Genomic DNA, 24,331 nt, shown 5'->3' on the forward strand with positions numbered 1-24,331 from the left:
GATTCCCATATGGCCAACTCTGGTTCAAGTCCTGGACCTGGTGGCTTGCTTTCTCACTTTCACTTTCTCTCTCTCTCTCTTTGTGTAATAAAATTTAAAAAATAATAGTAACAACAAATAGAATTAAATAAATAAATAATTAAAAACAAACAAACCTTACACCGGGGGTGTGTGAATGCGTGCCCAAAATCCTGTGAGGAGAATGGAGGAGAAGGGATTACAGCTTAGCCATCCCCCCAAGGGATGATTTCTTGCTTTCTGTCTTTCTCTATCTCTCTGGTGAGTGAATAAAATTTAAAAAATAATAGTAACAACAAATAGAATTAAATAAATAAATAATTAAAAACAAACAAACCTTACACCGGGGGTGTGTGAATGCGTGCCCAAAATCCTGTGAGGAGAATGGAGGAGAAGGGATTACAGCTTAGCCATCCCCCCAAGGGATGATTTCTTGCTTTCTGTCTTTCTCTATCTCTCTGGTGAGTGCATGTACCCTATAGCAAAAATCTCTCTCTAAAAAAAAAAGTATGTGTTTCCCAAAATGTCTTAAAATCATTGTACTTTGGTAATTTCTTTGTTGAACAAATTCTGTTTATTGAATATCTTTTAAATTTTAGAAACCACAAAAGCATCAAAATGCATTCATCACCACTCATATAAAAATCACTACTACACTCTTCTTTTTCTTTTTTTTTTCTCTTTTAATGTTTGCCATAAGGTGCATGCCTTCTCTGTTCTCCTGCTGGGATTTTGGGTGTGCATGCACACTTACCTGGCATGATTTTCAAGTGCCTAGGTCCAAGACTTGAATTGCAGTTGGCCATGTAGGAGTCCCCACCATAACCACTACGCCACCTACTGGCCCATTACTGTTGTACCTTCAAAACAAAGTGGTAACTTCGACCTAGAACATTTTTATCCCAGCTTAACACTTACCTCATGTTGCGACCTTGTTTCTTCTTTTTTTTTTAAAACATTAGTGATTCATAGTTTACCCAGCTGAAATATGGGGAAAGTGGTATCTTCTAAGTTTGTTGGGAAGATTAGAAATGATATTCATAAAGACCCTTGCACAGTGAAAGGACTGGGTACACAGTATGCTCTTGATGTTTGGTCGTCCCATGGAGTTCGGTGTATCGTACTTGCTTTAATAAGTATAGATAATTTAAGTTTTTTACAGATACCGCATTCAAAACAACTATCCTTGTACTACGTAACTTATGACTTTTAATGTCTGTCTCATAAAATTTAATTAATTTAAATTAATTAATTAATTTAGTAACATAACAATTTTAAATAAATTTTATTATAGCTCAACTTCCTCGACTGCTTCACTCTCAGGGAACTCCCCTAAGACTGGGACCTCGGAGTGGGCAGTTCCACAGCCTTCAAGATTAAAGTATCGGCAAAAATTTAACAGTCTTGACAAAAGCATGAGTGGTTACCTCTCAGGTAAGCAGCTTACAGTGCTTACGTGTGAAAGAAAGTCTTTCAAGTGGACTCCCATCAAAGAACTTTTATTTGAATTTGTACTTGGTAGCTTATCTAAAGTTTTAATGTCCCCAAATTAGCAGGCATGTGATAAATACAAATAATGTAAGTTGTGTAAGGATTCAAAGATGGTTTGACTTGTTTTCTTTAAAGTTCTGATGGTCAAATTGCGCTCACAGATGTGCAACCAACTTTTTGGAAAAAGACCTGTCCCTTGGGAAGATCAGACCTTATCCTTTAAGCTTTGCAGTGAATGGAGAACTGTAATTTATGAGAGCGTGTGTGTGGGACTTAGCCTTGGCACACTTTGCTGGGAATTCTCTTGCAGCTTGAGATTATTGCTTGCCCTTACTAAAACCTCAGGAGAGCATCACTCACCCTTGAAGGCTCTAACCTAATTGTGGCTGTCAGACTTGACTTTAGATCCCTATAGAATATTTGAATCTAGGCTAGAACATTATCTAAACTTTACTCACTGAGTGAAGGAGATACAGAGGGTGATAGGCAGGTGGAGTTTCCGCCATCTAACTTTCCCACTCCTTCATTTAGCAAGGAATTGTTACAGTTTAGGACAGAGTAAAATAAATGTTTAAAAATAATAGAGCTTCCCCCCCACAACCTCAACCCCCCCGAAATAATAGAGCTTTAAAGTAGTAAGGAGCACAGACAGGGAGATACTAATCCTGCAGAGCTCATAAATATTACACAGGAAGGGAGTGTTTATCATTTCCTCTGTCAGAAGGAAAGAATATTTGGAAAGATAGAATTGAAAGTGAGAGCATTTCAAAGTGACAGAGAAGAAATCCCGAGAGCAAAAGGTACATGGCATGTTTAGAGCATGAACGTAGTCCATGACATAGGAGGATAAAGCCTCTGGGGGTGTGGGTGGGCAAGGGAACATGGAGGCTTTGGGAAATGATTGCACAAGCAAAACTATACAGTATTTTCTCTAAAGATCTATACCAGTATGATTAAAGCCTTTTTTATTTTAAAGCAGGGGAATTATGCACACAAAACTCAGGATAATTCGGGATAATGGTTACCTGTCATAGAGGAGGCATAGAGATAAAGTCACAGATAGCTTCAAGGCATTTAGTAATGCCTCGTTCTTAAGAGTTGGTTCATGGGTGACTATTTCACTATTATACCTTATACCATATACAATGTTTTTTTTTCCCAAGAGGTTTTTGATACAGGGCACGTGCACTCACCAGAAAGACAGAGAGAGAAAGAAAGAAAGCGAGAAATCACCCCGCCAGGGGGATGGCCACGCCACAATCCCTTCTCCTCCATTCTCCTCTCCGGATCTTGGACACACACGCACGCACACATGTCCAGCGTGAGTTTAAGCCACCAGGTCTGGGACTCAAAACACGGTCGACTACATGGGAGTCCAGCGACATAGCCATTACACCAGCTGCTGGTCTCGCTTAATAAATATTTGCTGAGTAATGGATGCAGTAGGAATCCCAAGTTCTTCGTGAGTACAGGAAGGCCGAGAGTGCTCTCTGCCTGGTGGCCTGTCCCGCCGTGTCAGCCATTTGTGCATACTATTATCTGGGGTAACAAGCGCAGGAGCACTTGATGCCATTCATTCTGGATTTTGAACTCCTTGGGGCATGGTCTGTGTTTGATGACTACTTGATGCTCTGTACCTGGCACGTGGTAGAAGATGTTTTGATGGTAAAACTTCCCAGGGTAGCAGCGATGTTATTTTATAGGCATAGCTATTTAGGTTTGCATGATTTGATGAAGGCTAAAGAATTTTTTCTTTATGGTTTTCCTGCTCAATCAGGTTTTCAAGCAAGAAATGCCCTTCTTCAGTCAAATCTTTCTCAAACTCAGCTGGCTACTATCTGGTGAGTTTGCCCATTAACGATGATGTTTAACTTTACATCTTCTGCTACCTGAAAGACATTATTTCCATAGAATTTGTGACTCAGAGGTACTATATAAAAGCAGCCACTTGAAAGTTAATGTCAACCTTGAACGTAAATGTGTACAGAACAAAGGTCTTGAGAATTTATCATTTAGTGATTTTACAAGTATGACTACTGCTTGTTTTTATATAATGCCTACCATGGATGGGAACCAGCAGTTAGCGTAATGGCTATGTCGCTGGACCCCCACGAAGTCGACCGCGGTTCACGTCCCAGACCTGGTGGCTTAAAACCCACACCGGGCGCGTGTGCATGCGTGCCCAAGATCCCGAGAGGAGTATGGAGGAGAAGGGATTGCGGTGTGGCCATCCTCTCTGGGGGGTGATTTCTCGCTTTCTGTCTCTCTGTCTCTCTCTGTCTGGCGAGCGCATGCGCCCTATAGTGGAAAAAAAAAAGAAAGAAAGAATGCCTACCGTGGAGAGTCAGAGAATGTCTTGTTTGTAATATATAGGAAAATATGACTTGATGGGTAAATTAACCATGAAATAAGGTAAATTGCCTTCTCAGAGGGGATATTTCCTTTTCTTTTTCAAAGTTTTTCCCCTCATTTTTGGGTTATGAAAATTAAAGGTAAAAATCAACTCACTTTTCTGTACGTACTTACATTTCACTAAAATATATTAACCTTTTTTTTTGGGGGGGGGGGGAGGAAAGTGAGAAATCAGCTCCTAAAGGGGCTGGCCAACTGCAGTCCCTTCTCCTCTCTGAAACTCAAGCATACACGCCTGATATGAGTTTCAAGCTACCAGGTCCAGGACTTGAACTGCAGTTTGCCATGTGGGAGTCCAGAGCTGCAAACACAATGCCATCTGCTGGCCCCTTGTTATTCTTCTTTTAAGAATGAAATGTAGAATTCTTCAGACAATATTTTGCTCCAAATAGACTTCCTTCATAAGTTGTACATTTTCCCGTTTTCTTCAGGACTCTGGCTGACATCGATGGTGACGGACAACTGAAAGCTGAAGAGTTTATCCTGGCAATGCATCTCACTGACATGGCCAAAGCTGGACAGCCGCTACCACTGACTTTACCTCCGGAGCTCGTCCCTCCGTCTTTCAGGTGAGGTCCTCAAGGTGAAAACCTGTGGCTTCCATCACTTGGCAGATCTCAGAGATTCACTGAGACCTGTCTTCTTGTTTAGAGGGGAGTTAAATACTGGGCTGTTGGAAAAGTCTTGATGCAGTTTTACATGGGGAAACATGGAAAAATTACTCCATGACTTTTCCAGCAGCCCAGTATTTACAGCGCCGTTGATTCTGTCATTGAATGAGCTACATAGGGAAGGAGCACGTATTAGAAGTGTGTGTTCACCACGGTGTGCATAAGCAAATTGATGGCTAAAGGGATTAGGAAAAGCTTGCAAGAATAGCAATTAGATGAACTGTGATTTGAATCCAGATCTCTGGCCTGAATATTCTTCTACTCCTATACATAGTAACAGTATACCATACTGTTTTTAAAGTCTCTTTAAAAAAAAAAAAAAAGAAAGAAAGAGGTTTTTGCCTTAGGGAATGTGTGCTTGAGGGGGATGGGCACACTGCAGTCCCTTCTCCTCCATTTTCCTCCCAGGATCTTGGGTGTGCACGCACTTGCACTGAATGTGATTTTCTGGCCACCAAGTTCAGTACTCGAACTGTGATCAGCCATGTGGGAGTCCCCCGATGTAACCACTATGCCATCTGCTGGCCCCTAAAAATCGTCACTATTATTAGTATTTGGTATTTTTTATAAGGCATGTGTACTCACCAGGGAGAGAGAGATAGAGAGACAGAGAAATAAGGCAAGTGAGAAATAATCATACAGGAGGGATGGCCATGCTGCAGTCCCTTCTCCATTCTCCTCTTGGGATTTGGTGCACACATGCACATGTACTCAGTATATTTTTCAAGCCACTGGGTCCAGGACTCGAACCATGCAGCCCAACATGTGGGATCCCGCTGCTTTCATCACCATGCCACCAGCTAGCCCCTTAAATATCTTCCATACTACATTTGGCATTTGTTTTGTTTTGTTATGCTTTTTCTATAGCATGTGAGCTGGCCAGGACACTTTGGGCACTTATACACATGTGCCAGGACTTGAACCACTCAGTCAACCATGTGGGATCTACCTGGCTTAACCATCACAGCACATGGCTGGCCCACTACAGTTTGAATATGAAATTGTTTTAATCATTCATAGTCTGTATACTCTTATCTGAAAATTCCCAGCTTGCCTGATGCTAAATTTGTTATCTTTCCTTAGAGGAGGAAAGCAAATTGATTCCATTAATGGAACTTTACCTTCATACCAGAAAATCCAAGAAGAGGAACCTCAGAAGAAATTACCAGGTAGTGTTGAGTATCTAAGCTGTATACCTATTTATAGTAAGTTCTTTTACATTTTATTACGTTGAAGTATAAATAAGTATTTAGAGTTTTTACATCCTCATTTTACATATTATATGAGAAAAATATTTGATGGATGGAATGGGTTTTCATATTGATAGAATTAAGGTGGTGAGAATGAGAAGACTGTTAAGGCAGTGGTTAGTGTGTGTTTGGCAAGAATGTAGTCATCTGAGTTAAAGTGCTCTTTGCATTTAGGCAGAGTCCTTAGGGTAGGCTTTGTGATGGACTTTTTAGCTCCAAAAATAAAGGTTAAATATTGGTTAAAAAAAGTACATCGGTAGCCCGTTTTTTTCTTTTTTGCAATAGGGTCTGTGTACTTGCTGGAGAGACAGAGTGAGGGAAAGTGAGAAATCACTACCCTGGGGAGATGGCCATGCTGCAATCCCTCCTCTTCCATTCTCTTCTTGGGATTTTGACCACATGTGCATACATGCCCAGTGTGATTTTTAAGCCACCAGATCTGAGACTTAAACCATGGCAGACCATGTGGAAATCTAGTCCCTTCACCACACCACCTGGTGACCCTTAAAATTTATTTTTAATGAATGGCATATATCAAATAAAGACAAAACTGAGGAAAACATTTAAAAAGTATGTCTATTGGCAAGAATAATAGAGTTATTTCTTTCTTGAGTAGATTCAAACTTAGAAATGTATTTTTCCAAAAATCTTAGAAGAAAGTAAGTACTTACATTTGAGCTAAGATGATCCTGAGAAGTAGCGGCAGAGTAGTAGCACTCTAGTGATCACAGGCGTAAGCGTGTGGGCGCGAGGTTCCAGGTCTGGAGGCATCTGTGTAAGAGCGCTTGCTTTATACCCAGTGACTTTTGAGGACAAGCGGAAAGCCAACTACGAGCGAGGGAACATGGAACTGGAGAAGCGACGCCAAGCCTTGATGGAGCAGCAGCAGAGGGAGGCAGAACGTAAAGCCCAGAAAGAAAAGGAAGAGTGGGAACGGAAACAGAGAGAATTACAAGAACAAGAATGGAAGAAACAACTCGAATTAGAAAAACGCTTGGAGAAACAGAGGGAATTGGAGAGACAACGGGAGGAAGAAAGGAGAAAAGAGATAGAAAGACGAGAGGTTATTTTTAAGTTATTTTATTCCCCCAAGAAAGTAATTATATTTAGTAAGTGAATACATTTAATTTGATTTAAAAAAAAAAAAAAAAAACCTGCTTATTTTGGGATTTTTGTCGTGCCTTTTCTCCTGCATCATTTTCTTTTCAGTTATCCTATACAAATTTGAATCTTCCTTCTCTCATGGAAAGAAAGTGGGTCCTTGCATGTATGGGGTTTTCTGGGCTGGTGAGTGGAGTAGAAAGCCTTTCTGCAGGTGATATCTCAGTTAAAGGACTGAGGGCAAAGCTAAGTTGATTAAGGAGCTGAGATTAGTTAGCTACCAGGAGTCAACGTGAATATGTCATTAACCAAAAGCAAGCTCAGGATCCAGATTGAGAGTCCAAGGAATTGGAGATAGAAAGATGGGAGTGGGGAATTGAAGATCCCGGAGGAACCAATTGATGATCTTGTGAAAGTGCTTAAGATAGTATTATGTGAGGTCTCTAAGTAGACTGGTTGTGTGTTTTCTTTTCTTTTCTTTCTTTTTTTTTTAAGAATTATTTTATTTAACTTAATTAATCTATTTATTTTTTAAATATATTTATTTTTGGAGAGGTTTTTGGTATAGGGCACATGTGCTTGCCAGAAAGACAAAGAGAGACAGAGACAGAAAGCGAGAAATCACCCCCCAGGGGGGATGGCCACGCCGCAAGCCGTTCTCCTCTCAAGATCTTGGGCACGCGTGCACACGCACCAGGCGTGAGTTTAAGCCACTGGGTCTGGGACCCAAACTGCAGTCTACAACATGGGAATCTAGCAACATAGCCGTTACGCCAACTCCTGGTCCCTTTATTTAATTTATTTTAATTTGTCCAAATAGAGAGAGAGAGAGAGAAGGTGAGAAAGCGAGAAAGCGAGAAAGCAAGCCTCTGGGTCCAGGACTCAAACCATGGTCTGCCATGTGGGAGGCCAGTGCTCTTCACCACTACACCACTGGCCCCAACTGGCTGTGTTTAAAAGGGCCAGAGATGGAGTACTGTAGGTTACAGTAACAATCAAATAATGTAAATAGAATATTTTTCCCTGGTCCAGAATAGAGATATAATTATTTATCTTAATATTTATATTTATGACATCATCCATTTGCTTATTAAGAGAAAAGGACTGCTGGGAACCAGCAGTTAGCGTAATGGCTATGTCGCTGGACTCCCACGTAGTCGACTGCGGTTCACGTCCCGGACCCGGTGGCTTAAAACTCACGCCGGGCACGTGTGCGTGCGTACCCAAGATCCCGAGAGGAGAATGGAGGAGAAGGGATTGCGGCGTGACCATCTCCCCGGAGGGTGATTTCTCGCTTTCTGTCTCTCTCTCTCTCTCTGTCTGGCGAGCACATGCACCCTATAGCGAAAACCTCTCCAAAAAAAAAAAAAAAAAGCAAGAAAAGGACTGTTAACAAAAGAGGATTCTGTGAAGCAACTAAAATCTGACAGATGAACTCACTTTTGTTGAAGTCTGTAGTTTGTTAGCCCCATTGATAAAGTTTGCCTACCTGTCCTTAGGCACTATAGCCCATTAAGTTGTAAATGTTTCCTCATCTGTATCTTTTCATCCCATTGATTTTTAAAATTTTATTTATTTATTTGAGAAGGATCGATTGATTTTTTTTGACTGAGTCTTGCCATATTGGGAGTCTCCTGCCCCAGCTTTCAGCTAGCTAGGACCACAGTGGCACCTCGCAGTGCCTGGAGATAGGCCAGGAATGGAACTCAGGACTTGCCTCTGAGCAGCAACATCTTAGCAGACTGTCCCACCATGGCTGAGCTCTCATCAGTTTTTAAATGAGGCAAAATTAATTTTTTTTTTTGAGAGGTTTTTGCTATAGGGCGCTTGCGCTCGCCAGACAGAGAGAGACATAGAGACAGAAAGCGAGAAATCACCCCCCAGAGGGGATGGTCACGCCGTAATCCCTTCTCCTCCATTCTCCTCTTGGGATCTTGGGCAGCACGCACACGCGCCCGGCGTGAGTTTTAAGCCACCGGGTCCAGGACACGAACCGCGGTCGACTATGTGGGAGTCCAGCGACATAGCCATTACGCTAACTGCTGGTTCCCTGAGGCAAAATTAATTTTAAAATGAACTTTAATTCATTATTTTCAGGCAGCAAAACAGGAACTTGAACGACAACGTCGTTTAGAATGGGAGAGAATTCGTCGACAGGAGCTTCTCAATCAAAAGAACAGAGAACAAGAAGAAATCGTCAGGTTAAACTCTAAAAAGAAGAGTCTTCACCTTGAGTTGGAAGTATTGGTATGGCTAAAATTGAAGTGGAATTTATCTGAATGATACTAGAGTTACCCAATGAAAAATTTAGTTTTAAAAATCTCATGAATAAACTGTTTTAATATAATTTAATATTCATAATCTCATACGTGCTTCAATGTAGTTTACTAAAGAAAGGGTAGAGTACTGGACCATCAGTGGCTCAGTAACTAAGATGGCGGGATAGCACATGACCGGCTGTGCAGTTCAAGTCCTTAGACCCAGCAACTCGGAAAACATGCTGACCCTGTGCGTGTGTATGTGTGTACCCAGAATCGCAGAAGGATAATGCAGAAGAAAGGATTGTGGTGCGCCATACCCCTGGAGGGTAACTGCTCACTTCCCCTCTCTCTCTTCCTCTTTGTCTCGCTCTGAGGATCACATGCATGTTAGAACACATTTTAAAAAAGGAAGGATAGAGTCTCAAAAAGCTGAGAATTATGTCACACCCTCAGTTCAGATGAAACGTATTCTTGGACAAGATATTCTGTCTCCGTGCATTACTTTGCCCATGTATAATGTAAAGGGTTGTGCTAGCTCAGTCATTTTCAGCTTTCTCTTTCTCCATCTTTTTTTTGAATTGGCAAAAGTGCATGTTCACCAGAAAGAGGGGAGTGGGGGGGGGAGAGAAAAAAGAATCCATCATGGGGGTGTGTTCACACCACAGTCCCTTTTCCTCCATTTCTCCATCTAGTCAGGATTTCGAACGCTCACTCACATGTGCCCAGTGTGTTCCTCTAGCTGCCAGGGTTGGAATTTGAACCCTGGTTGGCCATGTGGAATCTGACTTCTGATCCGTTGTACTTAATTAGTGCGCTATAGGACTGGCTTAATTTTCAGTTTTCAGATTGACTGCTGGAGGATGATCTGCAGAACACTCACCAGAAGCAGGAGAGAGGAAACCTAGGCAGCAGAATAGTGAATGGTGGTCTTCTCTCTCCAACTCTCTGTTTTTAATTTTTTTTAGAATTATTTATTTAATTTTATTTACTTTTTTTTTTTTTTTTTTGAAGAGGTTTTTGCTATAGGGCGCGTGCACTCGCTAGACAGAGACAGAAAGCGAGAAATCACCCCCCCCCAGGAGGGATGGCCACACTGCAATCCCTTCTCCTCCATTCTCCTCTCGGGATCTTGGGCACGCACAACACATGTGTCCCGGCGTGAGTTTTAAGCCACCGGGTCCAGGTTGCGAACCATGGTCAACTACATGGGAGTCCAGCGACATAGCCATTATGCTAACTGCTGGTCCCAATTTTATTTACTCTTAATTTGACCAGAGAGAGAAAGTAAGAACGCAAGCCATCAAGTCTGAGACTCAAACTGTGGTTGGCCATGTGGGTGTCCAGCTCCTTAACCATCATGCCACCTGCGGGCTCCCTCCCCCCAGTTCTTCCCACACTTCACAGCAGAGAAGCTCCACATATATGTGCTTTATTTTTGTCGAGATTTTATTGATATCTAAGATTTGCTTGAGGTAAAGGATTCTATTGGTAAAAAGAAAAATAATTTAAAACTGATGACCTAAATGATCTCTTAGAATTTCTTTCATCAGATGTCAGAGAGTTAAGTCTTTAAAAGATTTTGAGGGCTTTAAGGGTTGGCAGGTGGCTTGGTGATTGAGGTGCTGGACTCCCACGTGGCTGACCATGATTCAAGACCTGGACCTAGTGGCTTGCTAGGCTCTCTCTCTCTCATCTCTCTGGTCAAATAAAATAATAATAATAAATAAAATAAAAATTATTAAAAAACAATTTTTTTTGAGGGCTGGCCCTGTACGCTCGTGGTTAAGGGAGCCAGACCCCAAGTGACTGTCCACGGTTCCAGTCCCAACCCTGGTGGCTTGAAAAACATGATGGGCACATGGGCATGTGCACCTCAAATCTCAACAGGGTGAAGAAATGGAGAAGAGATTGCTGCATGATCATACTCCACTTGGGAGTGCGTTCTTCCCCTCTGTCCCTGTTTCTTTCCCTGGTGATCATATACACCCTCTGGCAATTGGGGAAGGGGGGAAGACTTGGTATGAAACAAAAGGTGAGAAGGTATAAAAGGTCTGGTATTAATTCTCCTACAATCCTAGAGTCCTAGGAGCCTGACCTATTAGTATAGTGGGATTTGTCAAAGTATGTATCTAACCATGCAGTAGAGCCAAATTTAGATCTTGTTTAATTATAGTCTTAACATTTTATTTGGTTGATGACTCAATTTACATTAAAAATTTTTCAAATAAATTATCACATCTTTTGCAGGAAGTTACTCTTTTTTTCTTTACTTCAAGTGGGTAGGAATACATACCACACCATTAATCATGCCAGAATACTACAAAACAGGCCTAAAAACTTATAACTTTTTTTTTTGCTGCTTGGATATCTGTCCGAACCATTGTGTTAACTATATACAGTATTTTTTCTTTAAAAGATAATGAGAGCAGGCCTTAGGATTGATTGTGTTTCCCTCAAGAATTGGAACAACACACCAAGCCCAATAACAGGATAATATACAGAGTCTCAAAACGTCCAGAGTTTATACTTATGCACATTAAAAGTAATGTGAGCTTGGGGCCAGTGAGTGACGTGGTAGTTGAGGTGTTGGACTCCTACATGGCTGACTGAGGTTCAAATCCCAGACCTGGCAACTTGCTTTCTCACTTACCCTGTCTCTCTCAGATGAGCACACATGCCCTATAGCAAATTAAAGTAATAATAAATAATTCTTAAAAAAAAAAAAAGATAATGTGAGCACTAGGATGGAAGCAGTGTGTATTTTTCATATGTGAAATGTATTCCCCAGGATGCTTTTTTATAATTGTGATTTTTAGCTAGGGATTTTATTTCTCCTTACCTTAGTGTATTAATTTGCTAGGACTGTCATAACAAAATATGACAGAATGGGCAGTTTAAAAAAAAAAAACATTAATTTTTTTTCATGTTTTAGAGAGATTTTTGCTATGGGACACATGCCATTGCCAGAGAGAGAGAAAGTGAGAAATCACCCTCTGGGGGGATGGTCACACCACAATCTCTTCTTGAGACTTTGGGCATGCACGCACACACGCCCAGCATGAGTTTCAAGCTGCCAGTTCTGGAACTCAGACCACAGTCAGCCATTTGGGAATCCAGTGCTAACCACTATGCTACCTGCTGGCCCCAAACCAGACTTGGAGGCTAGAAGGTGAGGCTCAAGGTGCTGTCAGGTTTGGTTTCCCGTGAAACCACTCTCCTTGGCTCGACCACCTCACCACTGAGCCCTCGGACTGTGCACCTCTGGTGTCTTTCTTCGTATCCAGATTTTGACACTAGTCAGATTGGATGAGGGCCTATCCATTTAATTGTAATTAACTCTTTAAAGGTTCTATCTCTAAATCTGGTCAGACCCTGAGGTATAAAACTTAACATATAAATTCCGGAGATGAAGGGAACACAGTTCAACCTCTAACTCTCTACCTTAACCATTCTTCTTAGATCCCATTTAGAATCTTTTAAAATTCTAAAAAGAAAGGATGAAATTGTACTCCTTGCTTAAGGAAAGGAATATGGGAGAAGAGAATTGTTGTCGTCGTCTTCCAGACAGTGTTCAATTAGAGATACTTAGATGGTAACATTGAGGGTAGAAATAGAGAGGGTAATGCACAATTCACATGCAGACATTTATTTCTCATTGTTCTTTAAGTTTGTTTCTGATAGTAAGATTGTAAATTAATATTTCAATGCTAATTCAGAAAAAATGATGTGTTTATACTTTCTCATCTTAATATATGGGCTCTCATGCTCTGAGAATTAGTGTTTCCTGTTAATAGGAACAGCTCTAAAACATATTCCGCTTGGTTTTAGACATCATTTATAAATAAAACCTTATTTATGTTATTTTAGACTGAGTATGAATGATAAATAACATTTAAACATTTAAGTATTAGTTTCAAGTAGGGACATTTCCTATTAGCAGTTGATGTTACCATGTATTTATATGATCTTCTGTAGAATGGCAAACATCAGCAGATCGCAGGTAGACTTCAAGATGTCCGCCTCAGAAAACAAACACAAAAGACTGAGCTGGAAGTTCTGGATAAGCAGTGTGACTTGGAAATTATGGAAATCAAGCAACTTCAACAAGAACTTAAGGTAAATTGCTGCTAAATTGTCCTTAAATGTGTACATCAACTAACAGTGCTTCCTGATAGAGTAGTTTTACTTTTGGGATTATGAACCCCTTTGAGTCTTTGATAGACATGTTATATAAATACACCCAGTTTTGTATGTCATACCAGAAGTCCATAGACTTAAACTTAATATTTATATATAAGTGGACACTTACCATTTTGAGTTTTAAGTCTTTCATAAAGAAATGTTTATATATTAGTCTTAATCTGTTCTTGCTGCTGTAATAAAATACCTTGGACTAGGTAAAATATAAAAAAAATGGAAATTTATTGCTTAGTTCTGGAGGCTGGGAAGTTCCAGGTCAAGGTATTAACAGAAACAGCATCTGGAAAAGATCCATCTTCTGCTTCAAAGATGGTGCCTTCTTGTCCTTGCATTGTGGAGGGGTCAAAAGAGCTCCCTCCAGCCTCTTTCGTGAGAGCATTAATCCCATTCATGAAACTCTTGTGATTTAATCACCTCTTAAAGCCCTGTCTCTTAATGGTATTGGACTGGGGGGAGACATTCAAACCATAGCATACATTAAAATAAGTTTATTGCTCTGAAATTTTGGAATTTTTATTTGTCAGAGAAGAGTGTGTATATGTAAGATAGAAAAAGAGAGCGTGTAAGGAAGAGGGAGAGTAAAGGAGAGGGAGATTCCTGAGTGGAGTGTGGTCTTGCTATAATCCCCTCTCTATTTCTCCTTCCCATCAGGAGTTGGGCATTCTTGCACACACACTCAGTGTATTTTCAAGCTACCGGCACCAGGATTAGAACCTCATTGACAGCCTTATGAGATCCCAGCTCCTTTAACGAAGTGGCTGACCCTAGGATGGATGGATGGATTTATTTATTTATTTATTTATTTATTTATTTATTTATTTATTTGTATCAGAGGAAGCATCCACTTGCCAAAGAGAAACAGGAAGGGAGAGAAAGGGAAAGTGAGAAAGCACCGTTTATGGGTGATAGTCACAATATAGTCCTTTTTTCTCCATTTCTCTTTTTGGAATTTTGGGTGCACACACGTGTCCAGTGTGTTTTCCAAGCTGCTGGATTTGGAACTCGAACTGTGTAGTCAGCCATTTGGAACCCAGCTTCCTTAACTACTATACCTCTGGCTGGCCCCCTGGAGTTTTTAAGTTTATTTGTTTCTTCCATAAGCAAGAGAAACAGGAAGAGAGAGACAGAGATAGGACCTCCAACAGCGTCTCAGGGCCACAGTCCACCCCCAGTTTCAGTCAGCCCTGGATCATGGGCACACACATGCTGGTTCAGGGAGGTCACTGGATGCAAACCTGGAACCTTCCCATGTAGTTCAGCCTCACAGAGCTTTAACACTATGCCATGCTCTGACCCCCTGAGTTTAGGAAATTTTCACATAGTTATTGTTCTTATAACCGTGGTGAGAATGTTGAATATATCCTCCCAAGGACCTGGTAATTCTGCTGCTTATTTATGCAGGAAGTGCAGTTCAGTGATTAACCATTTGTAGAATAGGGAATCTGTAGGGAATCTGCATCTCTAGAGTCTTCTTGTCCATTTTCTCTCACTACGTGGGCTGATAATAGACCAGTCTTTTCACTTTGTCACAGCAAATACAGACAGTGTACTTCTCTAGTTGTGCCTGAGTGCTTAGTCCCTGTTTGATATACTCATATTCATTCCATTGTGTCATGTACCAAAGGTAGCTCTTGGCCATTGCCACTGTCATTCATCAGCATGTCGAAAATTAGAGGCTTCTAGACATACCCCAATTACAAAGGCTTTCTTCACTGTCTTTAATTTCAGCCAGTCATTCATAAATGGATTTATGTTTAAATCTTTGATTTTTTTTATATCATGCATAATTCCATTCTAGTTTATTCATAAGTTGTAAGCAATTACAACTACATGTAAAATTTATACTAAGTTTCAGAAGTGCTTATATCATGTTTTAAATATTTCAAAAAATTCATAGATGGTATTACAGAGTTTTAATCAGGCACTACATTTTCTTTTTTAAGGAATATCAAAATAAGCTTATTTATCTGGTACCTGAGAAGCAATTATTAAATGAGAGAATTAAAAACATGCAGTTCAGTAGCACACCTGGTAAGTCTCTATGTTTTGTTTTGTCTTATTTTCTGAATAACTGTATCAACCATATTGTTATTTAAAATAGCATTATTCTGTTATAAATAACACATTTTTACTTTAGAAGTTTCAAAAGAATGGGAAAATATCATAGATTATAGAGGATTTTTAGTGACAAAAAGTACTTAGAATAAGTAGTCATCATGAGATGCCTTCTTGATATTTTTATTTGTCAGAGCTCATTCTGGAACCTATAAAATATTAAAAGAAATAGGAAAAGAGACAAATAAATGGAAGGTTATGCCATGTTTAAGGGTCTGAACAATTATTATTGTTAAAATGTCTGTATTCCCAAAGCAATACGGAGATTCAATGCCATCCCTATCAGAATGCCAATGGCATTTTTCACAGAAATAAAAATGTCTAAGATGTGTTTGGATTCACAAAAGACTCCAAATAGTCAAAGCAATCTTAAGAAAGAAAAAGTTGGAGACATCATACTTCCTGATTTCAAACGTTACAAAGCTATAGTAATCAAAATAGTATGGTACTGGCATGCAGACAAACATAGGGATACCACGGATGAACCTGGAGAATGTTTTATTCAGTGGAATAAGTTAGGCACAGAAAGATAAATACTTACATGTGGAGTGTAAAACTGGTAATCACCCCCAAAGGCTCTACCTTTTGGATCATGAAGGTAGTAAGTCTTATTCAAATACCTTCACAACCTAATTTTAACATGTGAACTTTGGGGGGAATAAACCATAGTAAGCATCTTACCCCAAGTGGAGCTTTACTTCAAGTCCTGTCCGTTTTGAATACAGAAAGAACCAATGCTTACAACCATTTCCTCTGAGAATCTTTCCAGGTCATGATCTTGGAAGGGGGCATGTCTGCTTATTTTTTTCCTCTCAGCTGGTCTACAGTATGCATGCACATACTTTATATTTTTCTAGAGACAACAATTTGAACAGATATAAATGACATACTGGTAATAACATAGAAGTTTCTACTAATTATGAACTGTCTGATGTTTGTGTTTTAGATTCAGGGATTAGTTTACTTCATAAAAAATCATTAGAAAAGGAAGAATTATGCCAAAGACTTAAAGAACAATTAGATGCTCTTGAAAAAGAAACTGCATCTAAACTATCAGAAATGGATTCATTTAATAATCAACTAAAGGTATTTATCCCTCATTATATTCATTTTTAGGTAACTATTTCTTTCCTTATTTTAATGTAATGGGATGAATAACTAAAGCTATTATTATTACATGCATTACATTTTCCATATGTATTTTGTAATTTCAGCTATACCAGAATTACAATATTGCTTTCAATGTCTTCCGTAAATATGATTTAATTATGTGTCATATAGCTAAACATGTCATTTGCCACAGTTTCCAGTTTTTGACAACAATATACTGTTTAATTGGCATCTGTACATTTGAAGAATTGCTTTTGTAGGTATTATAGAAATGATCTTAGCTAACATGACCTGGGCAACATTCGAAACTGGGATTACAGAAAATTTAAAGTAGTCCCATGGTAGAGGCTCTTTTAACACACTCAATCCTTTTTGTTTCTCCATCACAATGTAATTCTATTAACCTTTGTGAAATAATGCAATAATTAGTGAAACCCAAAGCATAATCTGGCACTGTAAATCTTGCATGAAATAGTAAGCTGATTACTTACTGTTTATTGCAGTGGAGGGCAGATGTCCAGAAGACAGAGCATGCCCTTGTTATTCTGTACAGTAGTCATTGTAGATTGAAGTCGTACCTACGGAGGAGGTAATAAAAGCAAAAACCAAACTCATGACACATAATCCCAGTTTTTGAATACTCTTCATATTCCTTTGATAATGAGCATAAAGTTTTCAGAGCATAAAATGTCATATAGCTTTTCTATAAGAAATACAAAAGCTATCTTTTCATAAGGCTTTTGTCTTGCTGTCTTATTTAGAACAACATTAACATCAGCTATAAACACCATAAGATGCCATGCCATGGTGGTTTCAGGTGAGGGAAGATGAGGCAATAACGGTAATGCTACATTTTACCCAAGCATATAGTCTGTAGGAAAAAAAAATTTTGAAGGAAACTGAATAATTCATCAATGGTTGGACAAACCAGCTCGGTTTTCCTCCCCACATTATTGTTTTGTAAACATCTGTACATAGTTTAATTGGCTTTTTATCTGCCTTATCTTACAGTGTGGGAGTTTGGATGACTCTGTTCTTCAGTGCCTTTTGTCTCTGCTAAGCTGTCTCAACAACCTCTTCCTCTTACTTAAGGTTATTTTCTAATATCTAGTTCCTTTTCTTTGATTTACTTTACTGTTCTCTGTCTTTTTTTTTTTTTTTAACTAGACTATTCTTTGCCTTTATCTGAGTACTTTTATTTGAAATAACATATGCAATATAGACCTTTTTTCTTTCTGCTTGCTTGAATATCCTTCTGCTGTCTAATTGCCTGTTTGAATCTAATGCCAAAAATCAGTAAGGTGACCACAGTAATTTTCTCATGAGGAGCCCAAAGGTACTTAGACAAAATAACCAGTTCTTTTATAATATCTCTGTGGATTAGATTAACTGATGATATGATTACTAATCAATTCCAAAGAAAACTAAGGGAGTATGAAATTAAATCATTTACCTCTATCACTTAAAATGGATTTTTCAAAATAAAACTTACACCTTCTGAAATCTGTGGCAAGTTCATCTTGTATACACCAGGCTGTTTCGGAGGCACCAGTAATGCAGGGGCACCTTTAGTTAGGTCTAGCTACCAGGCCTATGTTTAGAGATATTTGCATTTCAGATAAAAATGTTCAGCTTATGTATATAAATAAATAGTTCTCCTTGCCATATATAGCACAGACTATTTAATATACTAAATAAATTTCTATTTGTTTAAAGAAAGGTGCTTTATATTTGTCACTTGATAAGTCTAGTAAAATTTTTAAAGAGGTTTTTGCCATAGGGTATGTGTGCTTATAGAGAAAGAGAGAAACAGAGACAGTGAGAAGACAAGTGAGAAGTTACCCCTCGGGGGATGGCCATGCCATAATCTCTTCTGTTCCATTCTCCTCCTGGAATCTTGGGCAGGCACACACATGCACCCAGCCTTTTCAAGCCAATGGATCCAGGATTCAAACTACAGTTGTTGATCATGCGGGAGTCCAGTTACATAACCACTACACCATCTGCTGCTCCCGCCACCCCATCAATTTTTTCTACCCATTCTACGTGGTTCTAGAATGGATGATGATAAGGTGGTTGTATATATACTCCACAGTGAATCATGATGAATAATGCTCTTTCAGCACCTAGGCAAAGGTGAGGCAAACTGGAAAGATAGTAGCAGCAGAGGTTTCATATTTTAGCTTTTATGGTTATCGTCATCAGGGCGGCTGGTCTTAGAAAAGCTTGCACAGAAACGTAAACCTCAGTTTCTTCATCTGTAAAAGGTTCAGTGACTATTTAAGGACTGTACTCACACAAATGTTCTGACTCTGAGCAGTTAGCATTTGATTCTCCACAGGCCAGCAGATTATTCTTGTCTCCTGTTTTACTTTATTCCTTCTGCTGCTTGCTTACCAGTCTTCTACTGCTTTTTAATGCTTTAATCACAAGAAGTTTAAGAAACTAAAGGGGATATGAAACCTATGCTGTCAGAGTAACAAGATTGACTATGTTGTCACAGAAAACAAGAGGCCATCATTGTGAAATGATGCAGAGTAATCAGTTCATAGTACTGAAAAATATTCACTGACTTTGTCAACAAGGAGGCCTTAGAAGACCTTGTTGAGTGATAAGCAGGAGCTGGATTGCAGTGGGTTAGAAATGTTTTAATTTTATTTATCATTTTTTAGAGGTTTTTGCTATAGTGTGCGTGCACTCACCAGAAAGACAGAGAGAGACAGAAGGCGAGAAATCACCCCCCAGGGGGGATGGCCATGCCACAATCCTTTTTCCATTCTCCTCTTGGGATCTCGGGCACGCACGCACATGCGTCCAGCATGAGTTTAAGCCACCAGGTCCAGGACTCAAACCACGGTTGACTACATGGGAGTCCATCGACGTAGCCATTATGCCAACTGCTGGTCTCCATATTTATCATTATTTTTAATTTGGTCAGAGAGAGATAAGGAAAGTCAGAAAGCAAGCTGCCAGGTTTAGGACTCAAACCATGGTCGGCCATGTGGGAAGCCCAGTACCTCAACCACCACACGACCTGCTGGCCCTGCAGTAGGTCAGAAGTGAATGGGAGTTGAGAAGGGTTAAGAGAGTATGAACAACTCATAGGCGGAGAGTAAGAAGATAGCATGTGGTTTAAGAAAGATTTAAAGGAGACATTAAAGAGAGGAAAGAGACATTAAATTTAATCTCAAATTGATTGAGATTGAATTTTATATAAGGAGGTAGTAATTGATAGAGCAGAATCCTAGGGAAGCAGATTAAGACAGAATCCAGAGCATAGATTAAAGGATTAGGTACAAAGAATACTTCCAGTGTAACATATGGAGGAAAGGTGAATGTGAGTGCAGCTACATTTGTTAGTGGAAGCTAGGAAGCTGTCAATTTTAAGAATTAGAAAGTAAGCTGGACCTTCACAAGAAAACTTTTTATTGATGTTGAGATAGAAAGATGAGGGTGCTTTGGTCTGATGGCTTTACAGTGCAAGGCTATGAGATAGCAAAGAAAATGGATGGGAGATTTGGAAATTTCAGGAGAGAGAAGTAGACAGAAACAGACATCTCAGTGGGATGAGGAAATGCAAGTTTAGTAACAGAAAATAGATGTGCTGAGCAATCTTGCATGTCTGTTGGAGATCATGAATTTAAATGGAATCGAAGTGTATAGCTTTCCTCCACCAAGAGTCAGCAACTTACGTGTAAGCACAAAGACGGCTGGTGAAATAGGTTCACAGGTTCATACAGACTGGGGATTTTAACAGACACGGGCAAACAGAAAGGGACAAAAGAGTTACAGATCTTCACACAAGAATTATGATAAAGGGACCAGACTGGTGCAGCAGTAAATGCGATGCTCTGCAATGCGGTCCCACGTGGGAGGATTCCTATCAAAATGGCCATATAAAACTCCAAGGGTAAGAACTTATGTTTGAAGAATGGGATATTTGATCAGTGGTATCAGTGTTTCTGTTGATGACAAGACTCACAGTATAAAAATAGACACAGTAGATTAAGTGGAATATAAAAGGGACATCATCCTGGGAGTTGAGGTTCAGACTGGGTCATCTCTGTGGATGTCGAAGACTTAATTAATCATAAGGATGAATGAGTGAAGATCAGTGACCAGGTGACAATAGGGACAATAGAAAGAGAAGGTGGTATTGTTGGATGATCTGAACCTCAGAAAAGCATGGAGATTGTAAGAGTGAGTAAGTAATGGTCTGGAAATGGCTTCGAAGGACAAGGAAAATATTACCTTGACTTTTATGTAAATGTCTGTATGATGATAAACTGAGAAAACCAGAGGACACACGTGTCCTGAGAGATCAGCCAAGAAGGCAGGGAGATAAGGGAGTTCCCATTCTGAGTGATAAGGGGCCGTTGGGGGTTTCCCCCAGTCACAAAGAGGAAGTTTCCAAGAGTGGAGGGGTTTGAGGACAGGATAAGGGCAACTATTTGTCATTTACTCTCGAAATGTTGCTTTCTTCATTTATAAAATGAAGCTGACAGTATCTGTCCTATCTTCTCTGCAGTCTTGGGATGATTAAATAAGACAGCTTTTATACACAAGTCCTTTGTGAACTCTACTGTACAAGTATTTTTGTCATTCTTACTAGAGTGGATTATGCAGAATCTCCAAAATATCTTAATATTGGAAAGTCACCACTGTTGACTTTGGATAGTGACCGAGGAAGTGCTTTTCTTTAGTGGGAAACTGAAATATGGCAACACCAGGGTTGTGGTTTCCCCAGGGGCTGAGGTCTTACCCTGTGTTCCCGAGGGTCAGGGTAACCTACTAGCATTAGCACTCCAGGTGCCAAGGTGAGGTTTTTTAAATTCAGGTAACAGTAAAGTTAACTAATTTGAGGAGAAAGGACTCTACTTCTTTAGATAATAAGTGAAAATTTGAATGAGCTGTGTTCTAGATGTTAGAGAAAACATTTTCCAGACTCATAATGTAAGGATTAAGGCAGGGTCCCCATCCTTCTTTCAGAGACTCTCAGGTCTGCCTTTGGAACCTCTTTTCACCAATGTGGAGTGTAGTAGCTGGAGGTGCAGATCTAGAGCTATTGGGAGGCATGGGCTATAAATCCTGGTTTTTAAAGCTGAGCCTTTCAATGCCATGGACTCTGTCTGGTGAAGTCCCTGGACCCCCATCTCAAAAGTAATGTTTTTTGGGTTTTTGGTTTTTTGTTTTTTTTGAGAGGTTTTTCCTGTAGGGTGCATGTGCTTGCCAGAAAGACAGACAGAGACAGAGACAGAAAGCGAGAAATCTACACCCAGGGTTGGCCACTTGTTCTCACCTTTGCCACAAAGCTTCTTTCGATTACTGTAGATCTCTTCATCCCCTTGTTTTTTCCAGCATTTTTTTTTTTTAACACTCTTGTTCAGGACTTTTTAGACTCCAAGTGAAAGAAATCCAGTTCAAAATAGTTAGGCTCGGGAACCAGCAGTTAGCGTAATGGCTATGTCGCTGGACTCCCACATAGTCGACCGCGGTTCGCGTCCCGGACCCGGTGGCTTAGAACTCACGCCAGGCGCGTGTGCATGCGTGCCCAAGATCCCGAGAGGAGAATGGAGGAGAAGGGATTGCAGTGTGACCATCCCCTCTGGGGGGTGATTTCTCGCTTTCTGTCTCTCTCTGTCTGTCTGGCGAGTGCACGCGCCCTATAGCGAAAACCTCTCAAAAAAAAACCACAAAAAAACAAAAAACTCACACCGGGCGTGTGTGTGTGTGTGTGCCCAAGATCCTGAGAGGAGAATGGAGGAGAAGGGATTGCGGCGTGACCATCCCCCCTGGGGAGTGATTTCTCGCTTTCTGTCTCTGTCTGTCTCTGTCTGTCTGGCGAGTGCACGCGCTCTATAGCGAAAACCTCTCAAAAAAAAAAAAAATAAAGTTAAGCTAAAGAATGCTGTTGGAATAACACCAGGACCACTAAGTGCATCAGCAGAAGAGCCATTAGACAGGGGCAGTTTCTAGGACACTGAGCAGTGAGACTGAAGCACTGCTTCCCCTGTACCTCCTGCTCCACCTCGCCTCTAATCTTCACTTCTCTGTTTCCTGCATGTTCCTCATTCTACCACTCATGGTCTCACTTGGTAACGAGGCATATTCAGGCTTGCTTTACCCCAGTTTGATGAGCTTTCTCCTCTCTTCAGCACATCCGAATCCCAGGAAAGGATGTTGGCCCAGCTTGGATCATGTCTATATTCATTCTGAGCAGGGAGATGAGGTGCCGTGATAGTTCGGGTCAAAAAAGAAAAAAAGATCACCTCTGGGTGGGAATGGGTTTAACAGGCCCATGAAAACTAGTAGGATGATGAGGCGCAGGACAGGGAGGTCATTTTCTCAAAAGAAGGAAGGAAGCAAGGGAAGGTGGAAGGAGGAGTGCTGTTAGACGTGGCAGAGAGAATGCTGAACTGATGATCGCAAGTTTCTGCCACAGAACCGATGATCGCAAGTTTCTGCCACAGCATTTTCCTCTACTTCGAGGTTATAATTTCTCTGAAGGCAAAATTGGGAATCAGTCAGCCTTGAATTGGATCCTCTTTGGGTCCTTTATAGCACTTTGCACACTAGACACTAAGTAAGCAGTTCTTCTTTGGAATAATTCTCATTAACTTGGCTATGCTAGTCATGGTTTTAGGCAGGTCACCTTTTTCATTTTTAGTTTCAAACTAAATGATTTTAATTTACTTCTGTGTTTAGTTCAGGTCTTATTGGATGAAAGTTACTGGTAACTTGGTTAAATTACATACAATAAACACATGACTGAATAAAATTTCTCTTCAAATGATATGACAAGCAAATTATTCCGTCATATTTTAATAAATTGCTTTTTTATTGAAGTAACATACCAAAATAAACAAAAAATGGCTTGTTAAAGATTCTTTGTGTTATAGACATGAATCAATACAAAAGTAGAAGGTTATGTATTCGTCTCATTGGCTACATAGTGTAAATACTTGCTATATTGAAAAACTTTATTTTATGATCTAGTTTTTTTAGGCCTTTAAATCTTTTTAATTTAGTTTAACTTTACGATTTTTATCCTTTTAATGAAAATGCCTCATTATTCATAAGACACAAATATTTATCTCCTTCATGTATTGACTTATTTTTATTTTCTCCTTAGGAACTCAGAGAAAGCTACAATACACAGCAGTTAGCCCTCGAACAACTTCATAAGATCAAACATGACAAATTGAAGGAAATTGAAAAAAAAAGATTAGAACTAATACAGAAAAAGAAGCTAGAAGATGAGGCTGCCAGGTAATATAGCCATTTAATTTATTAAACTATGTTACTACTATTCTAATTTTGTTGCTAATCTTTAGTTTAGCTATGAGGATTTAAGAGAATAAAAGGATTATTCTAGGATGCTAATCAGATCATGAATTTCTAAATTCAGTACTCATTTTAGGGACTAAGTTTGCAATAGTCAACTTTATGTTTTATTAATGAAGTACAGAGACCCTGCAGTCAGACCTGGATTAGAATTCTTGATCTTCCTCTCACTACCTGGGTGACTTCTTGGTTAAGTCACTTTTTTCACCTTTCTGACCTCAGTTTCTGCATCTGGAAAAAGAGACATTAATGCATACTTCATAGGTAATTGAGAGTATTAAATAAGGTAGTTAAATAGCCAAGTATTGGGTTGTATGAAAAGTCATGATTCATTTTTGCATAGAAAAAAATACATCAT

At 39.7% G+C, this 24,331-nt stretch overlaps 1 protein-coding gene across 1 annotated transcript in view; it reads left to right on the forward strand.

Moving 5' to 3' along the window:
- ITSN2 (intersectin 2) overlaps positions 1–24,331 on the forward strand; it is a gene marked incomplete in the record, with an annotated part of 122,530 nt that overhangs the window by 32,069 nt on the left and 66,130 nt on the right. Inside the window, 11 exon segments of the mRNA XM_014583868.2 lie at positions 1,313–1,452; positions 3,287–3,350; positions 4,353–4,490; positions 5,676–5,761; positions 6,643–6,905; positions 9,041–9,190; positions 13,180–13,320; positions 15,348–15,435; positions 16,466–16,605; positions 17,641–17,721; positions 23,762–23,898. Coding sequence (XP_014439354.2) covers positions 1,313–1,452; positions 3,287–3,350; positions 4,353–4,490; positions 5,676–5,761; positions 6,643–6,905; positions 9,041–9,190; positions 13,180–13,320; positions 15,348–15,435; positions 16,466–16,605; positions 17,641–17,721; positions 23,762–23,898 — 1,428 coding nt within the window.

This window comes from Tupaia chinensis, unplaced genomic scaffold (genome assembly GCF_000334495.1).
Source record: "Tupaia chinensis unplaced genomic scaffold, TupChi_1.0 Scaffold144952_1, whole genome shotgun sequence".
Classification (NCBI taxonomy): domain Eukaryota; kingdom Metazoa; phylum Chordata; class Mammalia; order Scandentia; family Tupaiidae; genus Tupaia; species Tupaia belangeri.